This window comes from Melanerpes formicivorus, unplaced genomic scaffold, assembly GCF_026170545.1.
Source record: "Melanerpes formicivorus ecotype bairdi unplaced genomic scaffold, bMelFor1.0.p_v2 SCAF_18, whole genome shotgun sequence".
NCBI lineage: Eukaryota > Metazoa > Chordata > Aves > Piciformes > Picidae > Melanerpes > Melanerpes formicivorus.
This window is the reverse complement of record NW_027142370.1, coordinates 4,545,155-4,568,648: the sequence shown is the minus strand read 5'-3', so window position 1 is coordinate 4,568,648 and position 23,494 is coordinate 4,545,155. Positions and strand designations below refer to the sequence as shown.

General features: G+C 58.3%; 1 protein-coding gene across 1 annotated transcript; it reads left to right on the top strand.

Annotated features, from left to right (window-relative positions):
- Positions 1–2,610: 2,610 nt before the first annotated feature.
- Positions 2,611–22,334, top strand: FBXO41 (F-box protein 41). The gene is made up of 13 exons (XM_068149425.1): positions 2,611–3,054; positions 5,289–6,216; positions 9,864–10,092; positions 10,447–10,526; positions 10,630–10,940; positions 11,057–11,325; positions 11,744–11,859; positions 12,105–12,257; positions 14,026–14,121; positions 15,226–15,344; positions 15,562–15,720; positions 16,184–16,299; positions 17,279–22,334. The coding sequence occupies exons 2-13, from the start codon at positions 5,495–5,497 to the stop codon at positions 17,339–17,341; spliced, it is 2,433 nt and encodes an 810-aa protein (XP_068005526.1). The 5' UTR covers positions 2,611–3,054; positions 5,289–5,494; the 3' UTR covers positions 17,342–22,334.
- The last annotated feature ends 1,160 nt before the right edge of the window (positions 22,335–23,494 follow it).

The following is a 23,494-nucleotide window of genomic DNA, read 5'->3' as shown; positions in this document are numbered from 1 at the left end:
CTTTCATTGAATCCAGAGCCCTGGGATCCACGGTGAGGGTCCCATAGTCCAACCTGGCTCCCTCACATGCATGCTGGCAGGTTTCACCCACAAGGAATGGAGTGAAACAACAGCTTTGCTCCTCATCTTCAACCTGGCACCTCCAGAGGGCTGGAGGAGATCCAGGTGCCATCAGGCAGAGGCAAGCAGGCAGGATGTGGTCCTCCATGAAGCCAGGGGGGCTGTTTGCTCCCTCCCTTTCTGCATTTTAGGTGGCCAAGAGATGCTGCTTCCCTTCTCCTGGGACCAACCAGCGACTGGGTGGCTCAGGAGGAGATACTGCAGCCTGGAAGGTGCTGCTGAGAGCAGAACCTTCCTCCTCCAGCAGTTAAAAAACAGCCAAACCCCAAAATTATCCCCCAAACTCTCATCCTTCTGGCAGGAGGTGCTTGCTCAGATGGGGCACAGCAGGCTTTGGGTTTAATTAATCCTGAGGAGAAGGTGTCTGTGGGAATGGAGGGAGCTGGGCAGCAGCGATGGGGTGGTGTGCCCCTGGCTCAGGGCTTGGTGGTCGCCATCACTCAAGATGTTTTAGGGGTGATCAACCTTTTCTTGCAGAGGGGGAATCTGAGGCAGGGAAGGGTTGCTGAGCACAGCTGAATCTGGCAGATTTTGTCTCCTGGAGAGATGGGATCTGCCCCCACGGCCCCTCCTGTAACCCAGCCCTTTGCTGACACGGGAGCTGGAGCATTCTGGGAGTAAGCAGTTACACCATCAGATCAGCAAACCCACTGCCCCACACCGAGCTTGCCATGGGGTGGAGGCACAGAGAGGTGGGGTGTGAAGCTGGGCAGGGAACACGGGGTCCCTGAAGGCTGCTGGCAGGAGTGAGACTGGGAAAGGGGCCAGGAGGAAACCTGGTTAGGAGGGAAATCTTAAATATCCCCTTGCACCTGCACTGGGAACTCACACCTCTGAGGGCACCCAAGGGTGCTCATGACCCTCAGGTGGGCACCCACAAGCCCTGAGCATTGCTGTCCCCAGCAGCAGCCAAACTACCCACCATGTGTGAGAGCCTGATCCTGAGCAAGGACTACTCCAGAGGATGCAAATGACCCTGGGCACCAGGATAAACCTTTCCTCTGGGGGGACACCCCAGATACTGCTAACAGGGACCTTAGCACCCATGTTTCCTTTGGAAAGAGGCATCCTTTGGGCACCTCTCCACGGGACATGAGCTCTCACTGCAGCCAGCAGCTTTCCCCTATGCCACCAGCCACAGGTGATACATGAGGCCTTTATGAACACCCCTCCAAAAGAGCATCTCTTCTTGATGCTGAGCCTGAAAGCTGTGCAGGGCACCCTGAGCCTTCATTCTGCTCACCTGGCCAGTGCTGGCAAGGAAGGGCAGGAGGGAGCAGGGCACCCACCACAGCAGTTGGGTGCTGCTGATCAGGGGTGGGATGGGACCAGCACAACACTGCCTGTTAGTAGGAGCAGTTGTACCCTGAAACCTGGGACTACTTAGGGAATGGCACAACCATTCACTCCCAGGCTGGCAGCATCCTGGTCCCAGGGATGCCATTTCCCACCATGTCAACATCAGAGGCAAGAAAGCCTCAGTGCTGGGTGCCTTCAATGTTGGGCACCAAGCTGAGGTGCTCAGGAACTGGATGGAAGCCAAGCCAGGGTGCTCAGGGACTCAGGACCAATCTGGAGTGCTTGGTGAACAGCTAGGGACCAAACCAGGGACCAAGTCAGGATGCTCAGGGGCTGGATCAAGGCCAGTCTGGGGATCAAGCCAAGGTGATGTGAAGGGACTCAATCAGGACTGATCCAGCAGTTAAGCCAGGGTGCTCAGGGACTAGGTCAAGAGCAAGCCAGGATGACTGGGGACTTGGGACCAAGCTGCAGTGCTTGGTGACCAGCTAGGGACCAAACCAGGGACCAAGTCAGGATGCTCAGTGACTGGATCAAGGCCAAGCCAGGGATCAAGCTGTAGGGCACAGGAACTGGATCAGGACCAAGCCAGGTTGCTTTGGGGCCAGCTGTTCCCCCAAGCCAGTGTGCTCAGGGACTCGGGACCAAACTGGAGCACTTGATGAGCAGCTAGGGACCAAGTCAGGATGCTCAGGGACTCAATTAGGACCAAGCTCAGGGACCAGAACAGCACCAATTTGGGATGCTCAGAAACTGTCCAAAAAAACTACCCTGGGTCCTTGGAACCTTGGGTCCAGCCCAGGATGGGGAAGGAGCAATGCAGGTGGCCATGCTTGGCCACACAACCCATGCCAGCTGCTCTGTCTGGGAGGATGCTGCGGGGTGATCCCAGCCGGGAGCCGGACAGGGACAGGGTCTTCACTGTGGTGGGAAAGGGTGGGACTGAGGGGCAGGGGAGATTCAGGATGAGCTGCCGCATGGCAGCAAGAGCCGGCGGAGGGCCCGCGGTGTTCGTGGGGAGACAGGCAGAGGGAGCTGTGAGAGAGGAAGGCGGCCGAGAGAAGCACTCCGGGCTCCGGCTGCATCGGAGGAGGAGGCGGCTGCTTGCGCTCGCCCTCCCTCCTTCCCTCCATCCATCCCTCCATCCTTCCCTGCATCCCTCCCCCTTGCCTTCGCCACGCACAGCCCCCCCTTAGCCCCCAGCGCCCCGGGGAACCCATCATCCCCAGGGTGCCCAGCAGCGCTCCATCCACCCCACCGGGGCCTTCAGCCTCTGCTCCTTTCCTCCTCCTCCTCCTCCCGCAGCCACCACCCTCCTCCCTCCCTCGCTCCCTCCCCAGGGCCTGGCTGCCATGGAGGTGCGGGCCGCGGGGAGCCGGATGCTTCGTGCGGCTGCTGCCGCCCCCCCGAGCCGCAGCCCCCCTGCCCCGCAGCCCTCCCACCCCACAAAGCCCTGAGCCGCCCGGCAGCCTCCTCCTTTGTGCTCACCGGTGCGGGTGTGCCCCGCTTCGTGTGTCCCCCCCCACCCCCCTAACCCGTTTGCCCCCCTTTCCCTCCGGTTCGGCGGTGAGGAAGCGGGAGCGATGCTGCCCTCGCCCACCGAGCCAGCAGCAGGAGGTCGGCGGCCAGAAGCAGGTACGGGGCCGGGCGGGATGTGCTGGGAGGTGGTGGCTTGTCCCCAGAATACTCCTCGCCCACGTTCCCCAAGGAGCAGGGGGGGACACAACGGGGACAAAGCCGCTGCCAGGAGGTGAGGAGGGACCCGCCGCTCCTTGTTCCAGGTGGTGGGGGGGTCTGGACGCACCCCGGCTTTTCATGCCCACCTCCTACAAGCCTCATTCTCAGCCACCCTCCTTCATCGTGGTGCCCCCACCCCGCTGCCATTGCAGCTTCAGCTGGGGAAGAATGGGGACCGGGGGGAGGATGGGGACCGGGGGGAGGATGGAGATCGGGGAGAGCATGGGGACCAGGGGAGGGATGGAGACCAGGGGGAGGATATGGACATAGGGAAGGATGGAGACCAGGGGGAGGATGGGGACCAGCAGACACAGCACCGGCAGCATCCACCACCCCGGCAGCATCCACCACGGCCACCCTCTTCTCCCTCCTCCTTCCCTTTCATCCCGGGGAGCAGAGCTGCCTGCTGGCAATTTTCTTTTTATTTGTCGTTGAGATGGGGCTGGAGAGGGGCAGGAAAGGCGTGAAACAATGTGAAGAAAGGATCCATGATGAATCGCAGGTAGCGGCACCAGAGCAGCCCGGGGCTGGGCTCCAGCCGCTGCTGCAATCTCCCGGCGACGGGAGCGATTCCGGATGCTTGTGGGTTTATTGGCGTGGCTGCCGTAGTAATGACTCCACTCTCACGATTCCCTTCAGTCCTGGTGGTTGCTAGGCGGGGAGGAGAGGTTCTGTGGTCAGGGTAGGAGCGGCCCAGGACCCGGACAGGGCGATGTGTTCATTTGGACCTGCCTGGGCCAGATCCTGCCTTGGTTTATGGCTGGAAAGTGGGGAGCGAGGTTGGTTGGGTACCCCGGGGAGACACGGGCATGGATTCAGGCCTGAGACATGGGTGACACAACGCTGTGGCCCCGTCCCTAGGGTGGAAAAGAGCTTTCTCATCCCATTGGCAGCAACCGGACTTGCTGGCAGTGCTTTGTGTTCCCCGGGTTTCAGCCAGGCTGGTGCAGATGGTCACCCAGGTGGGGTTAACATGCCAGGGTGTAGCCACCTAGCCACCACAAAACCCGGCTGAGCAGGTCCAGAAATCCTCCCAGTAGCTCTTTTTTCTCTCTCTCTTTCTTTCTTTCTTTCTTTTTTTCTAATGGATTCTCACCTTTTCCTGATTTTTCCCTTAAAAATGGTCTGCCATAGCTCGTCACCTGGGTGTGCTGAGCCACAGGGGATGCCACCCTGGCAATGAGCATGGCTGGAGGGTTGGCACAGGGACCTCAGAGGGATTTTAGGGTGGTGGGAAGAGCCCTTTTGGGGATAGTGCAGAGGGATGAACAAGGGATGGTCCCACCCCTGAGTGCCCTCAGTGCTTTGGGGTGAAAACACTGGGAAAATGCACCCCCGTGGGTGCTTGTGCCTCCCAGGCTGGAGACCACAGTGACCTCCCACATTGGGTTTTTTTTTGCTGTCTTATTCCATTTTACAAGGGTGGATTCCCCACCCCACCAACACCCCTTCTGATTTCTTGGAGGGTTTTGCAAATGGGGGACAAACCAGGTCCCTGTGGGGATCCTCACTTGCCTGAGCACAGGAAGCCACCCTGTCCTCTCTATTGGACAGAGCTGGGGAGTCCCACAGCACCATTGATGAGAAGTAGCTCTTGGAGATGAATCCTACTGAAAGGCTGCATGGGCTGGTCTGTGACTCCCTCTGCTTGAAAGAGGGGGGTCCCAGCACCCCAGTATCAGACACAGGGGATGCTCCTGAGGCCTGGAGCCCTCTGATACTGCAGGGACTCATTTGTGTGCCCAAGGGTCATCCCTCTGCAGCAGTTTGCTCATGGGTTGTCCACCTTCCTGATGCCTACTCCTCCCAAAATGGTAGTGAGCCCTCCTGATGGTTGTGCACCTTCCCAAGGGGTGGGAGACATTCCCAACAGCTATGGATCTTCCCAAGAGCTGCATACCTCTCCAAGGGCTGTGGATCTTTCCAAGGGTTGTGAGTCTTCCTAGGGGTTGTGGAGCTTCCCAAGGATTGTGCACACTGCCAAGGGCTGGGCACCTTCTTGACTGCTGTGCTCCCGTGGGAGGAATACAAGGTGGGAGGATGGAGGCAGAGAGGAGACCAAGAAGAAGGACCACGGAGGGGCTTTTTGGGACCTGGCTTCCTTGTACCACTAACACCCCTATCTCTTCCAGTGCCTGGCACCAGCCGATGCTGACACACCCCCCAGAACTTCTGGACCCCCAGTTTCCCCCCAGGGCTCTCACCCCGCCATGCCCCTGCAGCGCTGCAGCCCCGCTGCCCGGGGCTCCCCAGCCCATCCCCCGTGCCTCCAGCCCATGCCTGCCGTGCCATGAGCAGGGCCGTGCGGTTCCCCTGCGCCGGGGCAGAGAGCTGAGGGATGGCCTCGCTGGACCTGCCCTACCGCTGCCCGCGGTGCGGGGAGCACAAGCGCTTCCGCAGCCTCTCCTCGCTGCGGGCGCACCTGGAGTACAACCACACCTATGAGACCCTCTACGTCCTCTCCAAGACCAACAGCATCTGCGACGCCGCCGTCTTCCCCCTGGCCGCCGACGGCGCCCTGCTGACGCCGGCCGCCCGGAGGGACTACTTTGAGAGCACCTCCTTCCAAGGCAAGGACCAGCGCTTCTCCTGCGACCTCGTCCCCGCCGAGGAGCTGGAGCCGGCCCCGTCCTCCTCCCCCTCCCCCCGCTATGTCCACGAGATCGAGATCCCTCTGACCGAAATCTTCGCCCGGGGCAAAGCCGTGGCGCCGGCCCCGACGCCGCCGGCCACGATGGATGCCGCCTATGAGGAAGGCTTGGCCCGCCTGAAGATCCGCGCCTTCGAGAAGCTGGAGGTGGACAAGAGGCTGGAGAAGCTGACGGAGGAGGTGGAGCAGAAGATCGCCTCGCAGGTGGGGCGGCTCCAGGTGGAGCTGGACCGCAAGAGCTCAGAGCTGGAGAAGGCCAAGCAGGAGAGCCTGCGGCTCAGCAGAGAGAAGCAGGAGCTGGAGGACCGGGCGTCGGAGCTGTCCCGCCAGGTGGACGTCAGCGTGGAGATGCTGGCCTCCCTCAAGCAGGACCTGGTGCAGAAGGAGCAGGAGCTCACCCGCAAGCAGCAGTGAGTCCTTTGCCTCCTCTCCTGGCTGCAGGGTGGGGGGAAAGAGGTCCCCAGCGGCAAGCCCCCAGCGCCATCACCAAACCCTCAGACCAAGAGCACAATCCCCGTGACAGTGTCCATTAGCATCACTTCTCAGCAGACTCTGCATCTCTTCCCTCATGGGCAGTGTCCACACACACCTGAGCGTCTCCATGGCTGTGACCAAGCTGGGTCACACCATGCCAGACCTTGTCCCAGAGCCACCAGTGTGCCCAGGAGGTGGCCAGGCTGAGGATGCACGTGGGCATCCTGCTGTCCTGCCGAGGAGCACGGTGGTGGGCATGTTACTGCAGTCCATCTCTAATACCAAAGGGTGTCCTCCCCAAAACCAGGGCTGGGTCATCTCCTCCAGCTCCACAGCTGAGTCACCCAGCCCTGTACAACCAGAGCAACCCCACCCACCTGTCCCATGGCTATAAACTTTGGCCATGCCCAATTCAGGGTTTCTCCTCCCAGAAGGAGGGTGGCACAGCCCAAGCACTATGAGCTCCATTTGCTGTTAGGGCTGTGGCACTGCTACCTTCATTTTCATCCCATGTCCCCCCCTCAACACTGCCTTCCCACCCCAGAGCCACTCCCAAGTTTTCCTCTGGTCAAGTGCTGGGTAATTTTGCCCACCTCTGTTGCTCAAGCAGACTAGACCTTGCTCCTCAGGAGTTCCTTAGCAAAGCTGGAGGCCACCATGGGGAAAGACAATGAGGGTGGAGTTAGTGGGGGGCCAGTCATGGCTGTGCTGGTCTGGGAACAGTGGTGGAATTCCTCAAGGCTTGTCTTAGTCCCCACCCTCATCAGCATGTTTGCTAAAGACATTGACTCCAAAATAACGACTGCAGCTCAGAAATGAGGTTCACAGGACTTGCTGGTGATAGGGATGGTCCTGGGATGGGCAGTGGGATGATGCTGGGGCTGGATAAGGCCTTCTTGGACTGGATGTGTGTGTAGGGGACAGGCAATGGAGAGATTGGGGCACTGCCATCAGCTGCCTCATGGGTGTTGTCCAGGGGCATCTTGGGGGTGCATGGTGGCAGGGTAAGGACCACCAGTCTGGAGCAGTAGAGACGTAAGACAGGGTGGGCAGGGAGGGACTGATGGGTCAAATGTGTCTTATGTGGTCTGTGGTGGAGCCTGGATACTGTCACCACCCAAGAACCTGGTTTTAAGCCCTTAAATTACCTCCTGCATCTCTCTTTCCTGCAAGAATCCTCCTACCCCTTGGCTGTCACCATGGTGCTCAAACTCAGCCCTGCAAGCTCCAGAACACCATGAGGCCATTGTCCCCACGGGAGGCTTTTTGCTCCTGGGCTCCATTTGCTTTGCTGGGGCTTGTTTTTCCACCCTGGCCATGGAGTGAGAGGGAAGGAGGCGATACCATCAGCATCACCTTACACCTGCTGTGCCAGTGCCCCATTTGCCTTCCAAATCACCAGTGGCCACCGGCTGGGAGCCCTCCCTGACCATGACCAGGAAGCTCCCAGGCTCACCCCACAGAGGGCAGGTTGGGGGGAAGGCAATTAATCAGTAATTACATGGCAATTAATAACCAGCAGCGGGAATGATGTCATCAGGGGCTCCTCCCTCCTTTTCCTTTGCATTCCTATGCAGATCAGTGCAACTGGGTAGGGCATAGGCAGGTGTCCATGGCTGGCTGTGCATGGTCAGGTGTCCATAACCAGGTGTCCTTGGTTGGCTGTGCATGGGCAGGTGTCTATGGTTGGGTGTCCATGATTGGGTGTGCCATGTTCAGGTGTGCTACAGTCAGGTGCCCATGGCTGGGTACATGTTGTTTGGGTGTGCCATGGTCAGGTGTCCACCACTGGGTGTCTGTGGTCAGGAGTCTATGGTGGGGTGTGCTACAGTCAGGTGCCCATGGCTGGGTACATGTTGTTTGGGTGTGCCATGGTCAGATGTCCATCACTGGGTTTCTGTGGTCAGGTGTCTATGGTGGGGTGTGCTACAGTCAGGTGCCCATGGTTGGGTACAGGCTGGTTGGGTGTGCATGGTCAGGTGTCCATGGTTGGGTGTCCATGGTTGGGTACAGGTTGGTTGGGTGTGCATGGTCAGGTGTCCATGGTTGGGTGTCCATGGTTGGGTACAGGTTGTTTGGGTGTGCATGGTCAGGTGTCCATGGTTGGGTGTCCATGGTTGGGTACAGGTTGTTTGGGTGTGCATGGTCGGGTGTCCATGGTTGGGTGTCCATGGTTGGGTGCATGTTATTTGGGTGTGCCACTGCTGGGTGCACCGTGGTCAGGTGCCCGTGGCTGTGTGTGCCATGGTTAGGTGTACAGAAGCCATCCAGGCAGTATCTGTAGCTCTGCAGGGCTGCTGGGTGAAGGTGTGAGAGCTGTGGTGCACACAGGTGTGTGGTGGGCACCATCCACTGTGCAGGTGTGCCCAGCTGTAGCTGTGCCGGGGGGGTTGTGCTCGTGGTGCTGCCTGTGGGTCGTGTCTAGATGTGCAGGTGGGTCAGGGTCTGCAGCTGCGTTTGGGGCTTCAGGGTGCTTGTGCAAGTCAGGGTGGTTCTGGGGGTGCTTGTGGGGGTTCAGGACAGCTCTGCATGTCCAGGTGAGCCCCTGGGCCTCCACAGGGCACATCTCCTTGCAGAGGTGTGATGGCCAGACGTGTTTTGGGGCTGTGTGTGCCCCTGTGTGACGTGCCCGTGGGTGTGGGGAGCAGCTGATGACAGCAGATGTGTGTGGGGTGGGATGGGGCCACCTCAGGTCACTGAGCTGCTGCCATGCTCCACCTCAGAGCTGGTCACATCTCAGGGGTGACATCTCAGTGCCTCAGCAGGGTGAACCCTTCTTGTCCACAGGCTCCAAGCTCCCCATCGCCTGCTAATTAATGTGTAAATGAGGGAGCTGGGGTCCTGCAACCACTGGGCTTAATGGGTTATGGGGCTGTGTGAGGTTTAAGGGCTTCAAGCTGCCCTTAAGGTCTTTAAAGTCTGACAGAGTAGATGTCAGGGTGCTGGAAGATTGCAGGGTACCACTACCATCCTCCTTCATCATCCTCCTCCCTCTCTTCCACTGCACTCAGGGGTCTGACTCCAGCCCTGGGAGCAATGTACATCCCAGTAAAGCTGCTAGGGAAGTCCTCCCCTTCCACAAGAAGGTGGCCACATCCACCCTGTGTGCCAGAAGCATCCCTTGGTCCCTGCTCTGCTTCAAACCGTGCCCAGGAGCTGTTTGGGTTGGCACAGACCCAAGTCAGGCTGATGATCATAGGATTGTTTTGGTTGGAAGAGACCTTTCAGATCATCCAGTCCAGCCATTAGCCCAGCACTGCCAAGTCCACCACTAAACCACATCCCTCAGCTCCACATCTGCAAACCCCTCCAGGCATGGGAACTCCACCACTGCCCTGGGCAGCCTGGGCCAGGCCTTGACAACCCTTTCAAGGGAAGAAATTGTTCCTCATGTCCAACCTAAACCTCCCCTGGCACAACTTGGGGCCATCTCCTCTTGTCCTAATTCCATGATGGAATGTTCTGGATGCACACAGGTATCCTTGACCCTCCTGCCCAACCCAGTTCCCAGAGAGGGATGGAGGTCCTTACCAGGGGTGGGCTGAAAAGGATCAAGGTGTGACCCAGAGGTCCCTCTGTGCAGGGAGGTGCTGCAGATCGACCAGTTCCTGAAGGAGACAGCTGCCCGCGAGGCCAACGCCAAGGTCCGCCTCCAGCACTTCATCGAGGAGCTGCTGGACCGGGCAGACAGGGCTGAGAAGCAGCTTCAGATCATCAGCAGCAGCTGTGGCACCACCCCAAACGGCAGCCTGGGACGCTGTGGCACACCAGGGGCCAAGGCCATCGGCCGAGCGGTACCTCCACGGGCACAGGCACGGGCACCCAGCCGCTTCGGGCGCGCACCCATGGGGCTCCTCTGATGGCTACAAAGGGTTGAGCAGGGAGGTGTAGCGACCCTCATCCTGTTCCCATGGGGAAATGGATCACCTCGGGGGGGGGGGGTAGGGGAATGTCCCAAAGAGAAACTGCTTCTCTGTGGGTCTGTGTTGCCATGGTGTGTGGGCACTGGGGTGATGTTGGAGATGCCCTTCTGCATCTCACTTGGGAATGGCCACACTGCAAAGTGTGTGTGGCCCTGGGTGGGTTGCTGGGCTCATCTTCCTCAGCTGCACCATCCACGTTTGGGGATTTGCCACGTTAGCTCCTTTTGTCCCACCTCCCTGCAGAGAGACCGGCACCCAGGGCCGGGGCTGGCCATACATGGTCCTTACTTGGTGTCCAACCAGCGCTCCTCCTCCAGCACCGGGTGAGTGCCCTGGCTGAGATGGGGTGCGAGGTACATTCCTTGGCCGATGGGAAGGGTGTGAGCTCCCTGGTGAGCACTGAGGGTGAGCATCCCCGTCCCCCAGGGCATCCAGCCGGGCGAAAGCCGTGTCGCAGAGCTCAGGCTGCTACGACAGCGACAGCGCAGAGCCGTGTCCCACCGACGACACCACCGATGGGCATCCCTACCAGGCACGGGACGGTGCCCGCGGCTCGGGGCTGCGCCGCCAGGCCATCCAAAACTGGCACCGCCGACCCTACCGCAACAGCACCGAGGGAGAGGAGGGCGACGTCTCCGACGTGGGGTCCCGCACCACCGAGTCAGAGGCGGAGGGCTGGGAGCTGGAGGCGCCCGGATCTGCTGCGTCCCGGCCCAGCGGCAGCTGCCGGCTGACGGGTGAGACCACGCCGTGCTCTTCCGGCGGGGTGGGAGGATGGGGAGGTTGGAGGGTGGAGGATGAGGATGGCTCTCCGGCGCTGCAAGGGGCATCCCTTTCCCGATGTCCTTCCCAGTGGCAACCGACGGTAGGTGTCCCGCAGCGAGGACCGAGGCTGCTGGGGGCAAGGCGTGCCGGCTGGAGAGGGGCAGCCCCGGGCACTCCAGCGAGGTGATCAGCCCCGAGATCCTGAAGATGCGGGCGGCTCTCTTCTGCATCTTCACCTACCTGGACACCAAGACCCTGCTGCGGGCGGCCGAGGTGTGCAAGGACTGGAAGTTCGTGGCCCGGCACCCGGCCGTGTGGACGCGGGTGCTGCTGGAGAACGCCAGGGTGTCCTCCAAGGTACCGTGGCTGGGGATGGCGGTGCCCAGGGCAGGACCTCCCTTGCAGAAAGGTGAAGCTGCACGAGCATCACTCGTGTGTCATGCCACCATGGGCGTGGGGACAGGGGTGCGCAGGGCTGTGTGCCTGCACCAGCAGCTGGATGTGTTGCACGCTCACAGCTGCATGCTCGTGGGCAGGAGCTCACACGTGGACACGTTTCCAGGTGCTTCTGTGGTGCCACCCCTGGTGCTGGTGGCACACACTCCTGGGTGACCTCGTGTGTGCTCTTTCACACGTGTGTGGTGTGTGTGTCCAGAAAAGCCTCTGTGTGTTGTGACCATGTGTCTACACACAGCTGCCTGGGGACTGCCAAGCAGGGGTGCTGTGGGCATGCCTCAGGTGTGCCCCTCAGTGACAGCCACCCCTGTCCCCCCAGTTCCTGGCTATGCTGTCTCAGTGGTGCACCCAGATGCATTCCCTCACCCTCCAAAACCTCAAGCCACGCCAGCGAGGGAAGAAGGAGAGCAAGGAGGACTACATGAAGAGCACACGGTGAGTCCCCACACCCCCAGGCACCCTCCTCCCACAGCTGGAGCTGCTGCTCCTCAGGGATGATGATGATGATGATGATGATGCTCCATGAACCCCAACATCCCAACTGATGGAAGTTCATTGCACGCCAGCTCCTTCTGTGGGTTCAGGGAGCTCTGGAGCCACAGATCCCCAGGGGACATGTCACCCTCCTGGGGTGGCCCTGGGGTGGCTGAGGGGCTTGACCTTGCCTCCATGCCTGGCAGGGGCTGCCTGGAGGCCGGGCTGGAGTCCCTGCTGAAGGCGACGGGCAGCAACCTGCTGATCCTGCGCATCTCGCACTGCCCCAACGTGCTGACAGACCGCTCCCTCTGGCTGGCCAGCTGCTACTGCCGGGCCCTGCAGGCTGTCACCTACCGGTAAGGATGGCCACCAGCATGCCCCCCTCCCACTCTCTGCTTCCCTGGCTGAGAGAAGGCTGGGAACACCCACAGGATGTGCTGGGACTCCTCTGATGCCCACCCCGTTCCCTGCCAGGATGCTGCCCATCTGGCCCGGTGTGAAGGATTCACCTTGCAATATCCCCAGCCCAGCTGCAGCCCCAGTCTCTCCCCAAGCAACACTCATCCTCTCCTGGCACGTTCCCATGCAGATATTTCCCTCCCAGCTCCATTCCCACTGTTCTGTTAGTGGTCTCACTGCAGCTGGAAGTGACCAGGCTCTTGGTGTGGGGACACTGCTTTATGTTAGGGAAAGGTGAGGAAGAGGTGCACCAAGACTGGGGCCCAGCGAGGTCCCACCTGACTGTCACCCCTTGACTAAGGTTTCTAATGAGGAGAAGAGACCTCAGGGTCCCTCTGTCCTAGAATAGCTCTGCCATGAGATTGCTAAGCCCCAGCTTGAGGCTTTGCCCAAGACCAGGGACACCAAGCCCATGATAGTGTCAGCCTTGGAGAAGGTCACAGGTCCTGGAGGAGATCCCTGACTGCCCCTTGGTATTGGTCACCTTCTGAAGAGGCTCTTCCTCCTGTGGATACAGGATTTGCCTTTCCTACACACTTGAGGAGGATGATCCTTGCCCTGCTGCACCCTGCAGAAGACCACCCCTGCCTTGGTATCCACATCACCTGCAGCTAAGGGCTGTCCTCGACCAGCCCAGGGTGGAGAGTCCTTCAGGCAGGAAACCACTCCTCTGTTTTCATCCAAGTGAGCTCAGACACAGCTCTGACCTGGGGATCCCACACCAGGAAGCAGCCCAATGCTGCCATGTTTAACCCAAAGACTTCTCCATCGGCCCTTCCAAGGGTGTGAGCACAAGCCCAAGTGTCCTGGCACCTTGCTAACCTGTGACTCTGACTCATGCTCTGCTCACCCCACCAGGCTCTCAAAGGGCTCCTGCAGCCCTCTCCAGTGATGTGTGAAGTGATGGAGTTAACACCCAGCACTTATTTTTAGGCTTGCCTGAAGTTTTGAAGTAGGTCATTTGGAGTTAGGAAGTGTGGCCTTGGTCTTCAAGAGGCAGCTTGGTGCAGTGAGACAGCATGGGGCCTCTGTTTGATACCTCCATGAGACCAAGGAGGAGCCCACAGCAAACCCCTGCAGCAGCCTTTGGCCAACAGCCACCTACAGATGTGGTGACACAACCACACAGCTGCCACAGAGTACAGAGGCCATGCAGCAGCCACTTCCCTCTGCTGGAAGTTAGCCACCCATCAGCTGAAACAGCTGAACCACCCCATGGCACCTTGCCCACAGGGGCTGGGCAGGTGGCAGGTGAAACCAAGGCAGTGGGGTCTGCAAGGACCTTGTGTTCCTTCTGCAAGGGTCTGCAGCCTGGCAGCCTCAATTCAGCCACTTGCTGCCTTTGCATCTGGAAAACATCTGCCTTCAACCTCACCTTCAATCACCAGCCTCACCTTCAGCCTTTACCCTGAGCTCCAAACTCATCTTCAGCCCCACCTTCAACCTCACCTCCCCTTGTTTCTTGCCATTGCACAATCCAGCTAGAAATGGCTTCAGCCTTCCTGCATGGGTTGGTGCTGGGACTCTAGTTCGTGGGATAGAACTACTGACCAGATGTCTGCCTCCAGGTGCAGAGAGGTGTAGCAGCATGGAGGCTACAGACACAGTCCCTGGGGTGGCATCACTGCTGGTGAGGGCCACCACCTGTCCTCTGTATTGTTCCAGGAGCTCTACAGACCCCGTGGGTCATGAAGTCATCTGGGCCCTTGGAGCAGGTTGCAGAGACATCATCTCCCTCCAGGTTGCACCTCTGCATCCATGGTAAGAAACATGTTAGGAAGAGGCCAGGCTGAGTGTGAGGGACACCCCTAGAGTGGAAAGAAATTGGGGGTCAGATCCAGATTTGCTTCCTGATGGAAGAAGCAGCAATTCTGGAGGCCAGTCTGGAGAACTGGGAGCTCAAGCCCATCTCTCCCTGCAAAGGCTGGGAACTGTTGGGTGTAGGCATCTCCTGACAAGCTGGGAATGTTTCCAGGGAGGCTGAGATGAAAGGGGAGCTGTGATGGGTCTGGTAGGTGACACTGAACATCAAACACTCGTCTGAGCTCCTCAAGTAACAGCAGCCCTGAAGGGCCTGGATGTCTAAGCAGGTGTCAAGTGGCTGCTTAGGGAGCTGGCTGCAGTTGCTCCTGCTTTGGAAGAGCATTTTTTTGGGGGGATGGGGGGTGTGAAGATGCTGATGCATCTCCACCCTGCCTCATCTGGCTGCTCAGGAGTTCATGGCTCTCAGAGCAGGTCCCTTGGCTCCTCACCCCCATGCCACAGGGCTGCCTCCTGAGCATTTGTTTTAGTCCTGGCAGGTTTGCTGCAATGTCATGTTCTGCATCAGTCTGGGTCAAGGTGTACAGAGGGGGAGAAGCTGGAGGTCTGGTCCTTGATGGCTTGTTTCTTCCTTGGGGGAGAAGCCACATAGCATGTAGGCCTCTCCACCTGGGCTAGAGGTCCAGGCTTCAGCTACTGGTTTGGTCACTGCAAGCAACAAAGCTCAGTGGAATCATGGAATGATAAAATGGTTTACATTGGAAGGGACTTTGAATATCATCTAGTCCAGTCCCTTTGCCATGGGCAAGGACACCTTCCACTAGACCAGGCAGCTCAAAGCCCCATCCTGTCAGGTGGATCTCCAAAGATGGAGATTTTGGGGCAGAGGGACTCTGAGGGCGTGCATGGACCTGCCCTCTCCTGGCTGCAGCACAGCCCACGGTGGTTGATCAGACGTCTGCTCTGGAGACACCTCCTTCTGGTGTGGCAACACCTGCTGGGGTGGGAGAGGTCCCAGTCCTACACCACTTGCAGGAGCACTCATGGGAGGGGTGCAAGCTCTTCTGCCAGCTCTCCCCAGCTCTTTCTTCTTCCTCTCCTCAGCCAGCAGCCAACACGTTTCAGCAACCGCTGCCTCCAGATGATCGGCCGCTGCTGGCCGCACCTGCGGGCGCTGGGCGTCGGAGGCGCAGGCTGCGGCGTCCAGGGACTGGCATCCTTAGGTAGGCAGCTCTCCCCCGTGGGACAAGGAGAAGGGGACCTCACGGAGGTAGGGTATACCCCTAGGAGATGCCCCCTGGGGGTCTGGGTGGAGAAGCCTGCTCCATGAGTGCGCCCTGCCCCTCCTCACAGCCACCCGTCCCTCCTACCAGCCTGCTCCCACCAGCTGCCCTCATCGCTCCCCCACGGGGTGCTGATGCTGCTTCTCTGTCCTTCCAGCCCGCAACTGCATGCGGCTGCAGGTCCTGGAGCTGGACCACGTGGCGGAGATCAACCAGGAGGTCGCAGCAGAGGTGTGCCGAGAAGGGCTGAAGGGGCTGGAGATGCTGGTGCTGACCTCCACGCCAGTCACCCCCAAAGCCCTGCTGCACTTCAACAGTGAGTAGCAGTGCAGGGAGGGAATCACCACAAGGCCACCTAGATATCCAGAGCCATGAGCCACACTCTGTCATGCAGCCCCACCCACAGGATCCCGCTGCCAACACTGGAAGGTGCTGGGTGGAAGGTTTCTAAGAGGGGATCCAACACCTTTCTGCCAAGGATGGGTTGAGAGGAGCTGATCCTGCCTTAGGTCACAGGGAGGATGGAGACGTTGCCTCTGTGCTCCCCTCAGTGCGATCAGGGCCTCAAGGTCTGTGGTGTATCTAAGTTCACCACCTCACCATGCTCCCCACAGAGGTCTCGGTCAGCTAGAGCAGGTCCCCTCCATTTTCAGGGTGAGGTTTCCCCAAATGCATGAGGCCTTGAGGAGCAGTGGATGGACTTGGGGGGTCCATCCTGGCCGTGGGGAAGCTCTCTCTCCAGCAGGCATGGTGAATTCAGGCGGTACCTCTGCCCCCAGGTGTGTGCCGCAACCTGAAGTCCATCGTGGTGCAGGTGGGCATTGTGGACTACTTTAAGGAGCCTCACAGCCCTGAAGCCAAGAAGATGTTTGAAGAAATGGTGAACAAACTGCAGGTAAAGGACACCCTTCCCAGGTGACCCATGGGTCACCAGTCCTGCCTCCTAATAAGGTTCTGAAGACAAATTCTTGCCTACCGCTGAGGTTTCTCAGTAGAGAGCCTCTGAGCTCGCTAGGCACAGGCTGAATTTCAGACCCTGCCCAGCTTGTGACAGTCAGCAGGGCTTGGGCTATCCTTGCCCTGTTCAATGTCTCCAAGGCAGACATCCTCATACGTGTCCAAGGGGAAAACAGGTGCCTCCATTTCACTTCATCCCCTGGTGGACTTTCTCAGCCTGCTTTTGTGGCCAAGAAGGCAAATTTTATCCTGGGGTTTATTAAGAGTGTGGCCAGCAGGTCGAGGGAGGTTCTCCTCCCCTCCTACTCTGCTCTAGTGAGGCCACATCTGGAGTATTGGGTCCATTTCTGGGCTCCCCAGCTCAAGAGAGACAGGGAACTACTGAAGAGGGTCCAGTGGAGGCTACAAAGATGCTGAGGGTCCTGGAGCATCTCTGTGAGGAGGAAAGGCTGAGAGCCCTGGGGCTGTTGACCCTGGAGAAGAGCAGCCCCAGAGGGGAGCTGATCAATGTTCAGCAAGAGATGAAGGGGCAAGAGGATGGGGCCAGACACTTTTCAGTGGTGCCCAGTGACAGGACAAGGGGCAGTGGGCACAAACTGGAACCCAGGAGGTTCTGCCTGAACAGGAGGAAAAAACTTCTTTGGTGTGAGGGTGCTGGAGCCCTGGAGCAGGCTGCCCAGAGAGGTTGTGGAGTCCCCTCTGGTGTTGAGCCAGTCCTGCAAGGAAGCCAAATCCCCATGGGTTGCGATGGGGGGGACAGAACCAGGTGGACCCCTCCCCATGACAGGGGTCTGAGATGTCCTCTCCTTTCTCCTGCTCAACCCATGGGGCAGTAGGTCCTTGAGTGTTTCCAGGAGCAGGGCACCTGCCACCTGTGCCTGGCGCCGCACCAACCATTCGCTCTGCTGCTCTTGCAGGCCCTGAGGAAGAGACCTGGCTTCTCCAAGATACTGCACATCAAGGTGGAAGAAGGCTGCTAGACCTTCAGGGAAGCACAAAGCACATTCCCTCCTCTGCCCAGCAGAGCCAGAGGCCCCATGGACCCAAACCCACCGTCCGCCGCTCACCCGCTGCCAGGCTGGAGCTGGGTGGTGCCGGCCCACGCACAAACCCCCCAGACTCTGCAGGCCTTAGTGACTGGGGGCCGGTGCTCGTCCCTGGGGCCAGCTGCTGGGCCAGAAGGTGCTACTTGAGGACATTTTTTGGCTGCCCAAAGTGGCAGGGCTGTGCTCTTTCCCGGGAGGGAAGATGGCTTCAGAGACACCCCTCCCCCCGCAGCTGCTTGTTGCCAAGGATCCGTGTTTGGGGAATGTCTTTCTCTTCAGACTCTCTTTCTGGGGTTATTTTGGCCATTTGGTGATGTGGGAGATGAAGATGGCTCAGCCCACCCCCATGGGCTCTTTGCAGAGCACTGGACTTGGTGCTGCTTCATCCCAGGTGGAACATCTCAATCCCCTCCATGGGCTGGCGGAGGTGGGGTGGGAAGGAGCTGTTCCTCCAGAGCAAATGGTGCCCAGAGCTCCTGCAGGGTTTGTGTTCCTGTTCATGTCATTGGTTTAGCAGAGGGGCACCCAAATCTGGGGCCATACTGGCCAGAAACCAGCAGCCCACAACAGCACAAGCCCAGATGGCAGAGCTGCATCCAGAGGCTGCAGGAGCCAGAGGACACCAGGAGAGATGGTTGCTCTTCCAGAGGTTTCCAGCCTCACTTGCTCTCCAACCAAACCTTCCTGCCAAGGCAATAAACCATCTCCAAACTCCCCATCCACCAGGAGACACGGGTCACACTGCTGTCCCCACCACCATCCACCACATGCTCAGGCTTTCTGCAGAGCAAGCTCTCCCATGCAGAGAGAGGAACTGACATGGGATGCTCATGATTGTCTTCTCATTGCCATCCCAAGCAGCCTGAAGGAGAAACCCTGGCCAAGCTGTCCTGAAATCCAAAGCTACTGGTGAAAGCACCAACCCAGCTGCCCTGCTTGATCTCTTTATCTGTGGCCACAGCTGGGGTTTTTAATTCTCCCTTTTCATTTCTGGCTGTATTCTGCCTGCAATGATGACATCACCAGAATAGCCTCCCTTTCCCAAAGGAAATGGCTTCTGAAAGGCATCTGGCATGTGTCTCCATCCTCCATCCTGAGGAGAAGGTGCCAGGAGGTGCCCACGCCATGGGGGACAGCCATCACAGCACTGCCAGCAGCAGGGACACACCAGCCTTAACCACAGCCCTCTGCACCTCGAGCCCCAACCAGGCATGCTTGGACCCAACGTGCTGAGCTGCAAGGAGCCAAAAGGGGGAAGCAGATTCTGGGGCCTTGTCCTCTCCCCTGGACCATCGCTGGAGATTTTGGTGCCTGCTGGCCAGCATGGCTGCAAGGACAGAGCCCCTCCTGGGGCATGGAGCCTTCCTCCAGCCCTCCTGTGGGGATGGGCTGCCACAGAGCATCCAGCCAGGAGGGAGAAGGCTGCAGACCCCAACATGCTACCACCTTCCTCATCTACAGCACAAGAGCAGAGACCTCAGCCAGGGGGCTCCCAGCATGCTGACAGCCCATGGGGACCTTGAGAGAAAACCAGATCAATTCCAAACCGCTGAAGCTGGTGGTGGGCTGGAGACAGCTCCTTGGGTCTCCAACCCCAGAAACCACCTCAGGAGACCATTTCACCCACTTCTTCTCCCATCTACACCATCTCCTCTAGAACAGGGTAAGATATTTTGGCCATAACCCCCCACACTGAAGCACCTCCCTTCCCCCACTGACTGCAGCTTTCCAGGAGAAGGCTGCTCCCTGTATGCACAAACTGCAGGAGCCCAACGAAACGCCTGCAAGAACCTCCCATGTCCCACCGTGGGCAGGACTGGACGAGCTCCACAGCACCAGGGACAAGCTCCTCGACGTGGGTTTACCTCCACCCCGGGGGAGGCATAAGTCAGGGGCAGGAGGAGCAAGAGATGCCCCCAACCAGCAAAAAAAATCCCACCCAGCAACGTTCCAAACCCACCCCCCCCGGGGGCCAAACCACAGCCACGAGTGTGGGCCCGGTGGAGATGTCACCACTCGAAATGGTGCAGAGACTTGTGAAATTCCCTTAAAAACAAACAAAAGAAGCAAAGTAAGTATTTATTTCTATAAAGAAGGAGAAAAGGAAAAAAAAAAGAGAGAGATTTTAAAGGAAAATTATTTACTCAGCATGTTTATAGACTCTGTGCTTCAAGACTGTCGTGTTGGAGAGTCCTGCCTGAAGACTGAAGGTGGCTGCTCCAGGTTTGCTGCTAGCCCGTGCCTGACCGCTCCCCCAGCTCCTCCAGGTGTGATGGAGAAGGCCAAGACAGGGTGATGGGAAGCCAGGGGAGATGCTGAGGACTCTTGGAGAAGCCTTCTGCGCTCAGCAGTGAAGCCTGTGCCGCCAGCAGCCGCTGGTGTTCGCCGTGGCGGCGTGGAGTGTGGGTGGGTGTGTGAGAGCTTTCTGCGGCGTGGCAGGACAGTCTCCCCCGAATGTGATGCTTTGGTGCCTCACCAAGACCAGACCAAACCATCCACTTCCCCTTGGGGCATTCCCAAAGAGTCCAACTTTTGGCTTAGCAAAGCCACTTTCTTGCAAAAAATTCCTGTGCTGACGCAAGACCTTGAGCAGGTTCAAGGAGTAGGAGATGGGAAGTGGGAGGTGTTTTTCTCCCCCGTTTCTCCAGGGCTTGGATAGGTCTCTTCCTCCTCTTCCTCATCTGGGGATGAAGGTGGCTGGCACAGTGACACAGGCTTGGTGTTAATGAGTCCTGCATGTCCCCAGCCCTCCTGGTGGCTCCTAATTGCCCAAGTTGTTAATGGCAATGAGCTCATTAGTGGCTGTGGGTTTTTCTCACTCAGACCTCGTGGTGATGCTTCCCTGCTGCTGTCCCTCTCCGTCCTGCCGGCACATGGCTCCCCCTGGCTCCCCCCAAGAACCTCCAGCACCACCCAGATCCCTACAGGATGCTGGAGGAGTCACCACAGCAGTCATGGGGTTTCAATCCTGTTTCCTCTGGCAATGCTGGAGAGCTCAGACATACCAAAGCCCTCAGGAAGGCTGTGAGACCCTGCAGGGCGTTGGGGTGCCGGCAGGGAGAGGCCTGCAGCAGTGGGAGCTCGACCCCATTCTAGAGCCTAGAGAAGCCCCAGCAGGGCTCTGCGATGACAATCCCCAGGAAAAGCCAGGGTGCAACCACCCAGCCCAGCATGAGCAGCCTTCACTCGGGGTCATGGTGGTGCCCAGATCTGCATGGGCAGTGCCACCAGTTCCTGCCAGACCTGGCTCCCGCAGGATCATTTTTGGGGTGATTTATTCCTTTTCTAGTGAGTTTGCCCAAATTTTCCCCATGGCCAACGCTCTCAGCCTTCCCCTTTGCTTGAATTTGGGGGTGGGTCTGGGGTCTCAAGAGGAACACCACCAGCAAAGACAGCTTGGGGGGCAAATTTATCCCAAATCCACACTTTTCTGTCTGCTCATGTGCTGGATTTTTCTCATCATCCATCACCCCGAGCCCCCAGGAGCCAGGGATGCTCCAGGGACTGGCTGCCTCCTCCTGCCTTCATCCCTCCACTCCCACTTTGGGGACCCCTGTGGAGGGGTAAGGTCATGAGGAAAAGGGAAAACCTTCCAGGATGGCTCCATTCAAGGCTTTTAAACTTCTCCATCAAACAAAGGTGGCAACAACATCATGTCCCACCTCTTGCCGTGAGTCATGGTCCACGCTGCCACCCAAGGCACAGCCGGGGCCAGGTGTGGTTTGGATCCTCCATAAGGCTTCCAATTTGGTTAAAATAGAACAAAAAGTAGAGGCAAAGTGCTGGTAAAGGCTCTTGAAGTGGTTGAACATTTTCTCTCAGCTCTTTGAGGAGCCCGCCCCAGGAGCTGGCGCATCGCTTCTTGCCTCTGCCTTTGGGTTGCAAACCTGCCGGGTTGGGTGGAGCGGAAGCGTTTGGGACTTGGTGCCAAATGACAAAATGCTTTACAAAGAGCGAAAGAAAGACACAAACCCAGGGAACAGAGAGACTTTTAGCAAGTGGAGATGGTTTGTTGTGAGCAAAGCAGGGCGGGGTGTAATTGCAGGACCCTCCCCATCAGTGGGAGGCAAAACAATCCCCGCCGCGGGCGATGTGGTCCCTCCTGCCCTGAGCCGAAGCTGCTGCACGGCCCTCCCTGGCCTGCAGGCGTGAGGACAGGAGGGAAAACTGCCCCCACACACACGGCAGAAAAGAAACAACAAACCAGACAAAAAAAAAAAGGGATTTTCTGATCCAGTCTTGGGATTGAGCCCCGTGGAGGGGGCTGGGGCCGGGGACAAGCAGGTGCAATGGTGTGGGATGGCTGTTGGGGAGCGAGCGATAATCAGAGGAGGGAAAACAAAGAGAAACTTCCCAGCAGCGAGGTCCTTTCCCTGAAACGCTTCCTGACGGCAGCGTCGCCTCCAGCCCAGGCGAGCCACCTCCAAGGGGCCCTGGACAGTGACCTCCCCCTGCTGGAAGGCAGCGAGGCTGCCTCCCGAGTTATTTTTTTAAGCCTCTATAAATTTAGGTCTATTTTAGTCTCTTGCAGCGATGTGCCAGTGTCTGGAGAACCAAACCCCCCTTGTCCCTTCCCCATCCCAGGGTTCCTTGATGCTAAACCAGGTCCTCGATGCCAGGTGCTGTGCTGGAGGGTGGGGGAGCGGTGGGGCCGGGGGTGTAGCAGAGACTGGGGGGGGTGAGGGTGGTGGTGTGGGCAGCAGGGTCCAACAGCAGGCAGAGCGAGCGGGCGCTGGGCAGCCGCTGCCCGCCCCGGCCCCTGTTTTTAGCACTTTGGTTGGTACTGTCACCTGTAGACGCACTTTGATGTTGTTGCTTTGACCCTTTGCCGAGTGTAAACAATGTGTATTTAAAGACTAACAAAAGAAACCATCCCCAGAAGCCTGTGTAAAGGAGCTATTTTATGATTCAGTGTTGAATAAAGACTCTGGAGATTGAGTTTTCACTCTCTCAGGGGACACCCTGACCCCAAGTGACTGCTGGCCAGCTCCACAACCACACCACTCGGGGCTTACAGAAGCATCCCACCTGCAACTCCCCTCTCCCTGCAGGCACAGGGGTCTCTGCTGGTCCAGCTCCATGGGACACAGGGACAGTGTGGAGTACAGGGGCAGCAGGAGGGGAGCAGCCTCCCCACTGGGAGCATTTGAGAGCACAAGATGGTGCTGGGGAGCCCAGAGAGAGGCAAAGGGAGTTGACAGCCCAAGAGGAGGAGAGAGCCATGACTCCTGTCCCACAGGAGACTGTTGTAGGGGGAGAAATTGAGTTTGGACATTCTTGTGCCAACTCCCTGCTACAAGAAAACAACACTCCCCACCCCACATCCCCAAAACCCCAAACAAACAAAAACCCCTAGCCAAACAAACAACAACAAAGCACAACCAAACAACAAATCCCCACAAGCCAAACAAAAACCCAGCCAAACAAAACCCCCACTGCTGAACAGTCCTGGAGGGGAAAAAAAAACAGCAAGCAGAAAGGGGATTCATTTCTGATGTCTCCATCAACCCAGGTGGCTGGAAGATTCCCAGCTCCCAGCTTACAACCCCACAGAGGTGGGAATTAGCTTTACAGGTTAGAAAGTGTCACAGCAAGAGCTGGAAATAGAGCTTTCCCCCAAGTCCCTGCCAGGCTGGTGAGGCAGCCCCAGGGCATGGGCAGATGGGGCCACACTCCCACAGGACAGGCAGGACCTGTGTTTAAAAGCCACCACCAAAAGGGACACAGCAGATGCCTCTAACCGGGGAGTCTCACAGCAGCACTTCATGAGCACTGGGAAGTCACATGCCCGTGTGTAATGGACCAGCTACTTGCTTAATTAAATCAGATCTCAGAGGGCTGACACCAGATACACAGCACATTTCTTCCACTGTCCTCCATTAACACTTTCAGACCCAAGTTTTCACGAGAACTTTCCTGCCAGAGGTGCCCCAAGCACCAGGATCCATCCCTGAACCCCACCAGCCCCACACACCCCCTGCCCCTGGCTGGAGAGGTCAGACACCTTCTTCCATGAAACAAAGGGCAAGACATAAATTAAGCAAAATAAAGTAGAAATAGGACTGAGTAGCATCAGAGAGCTCCACC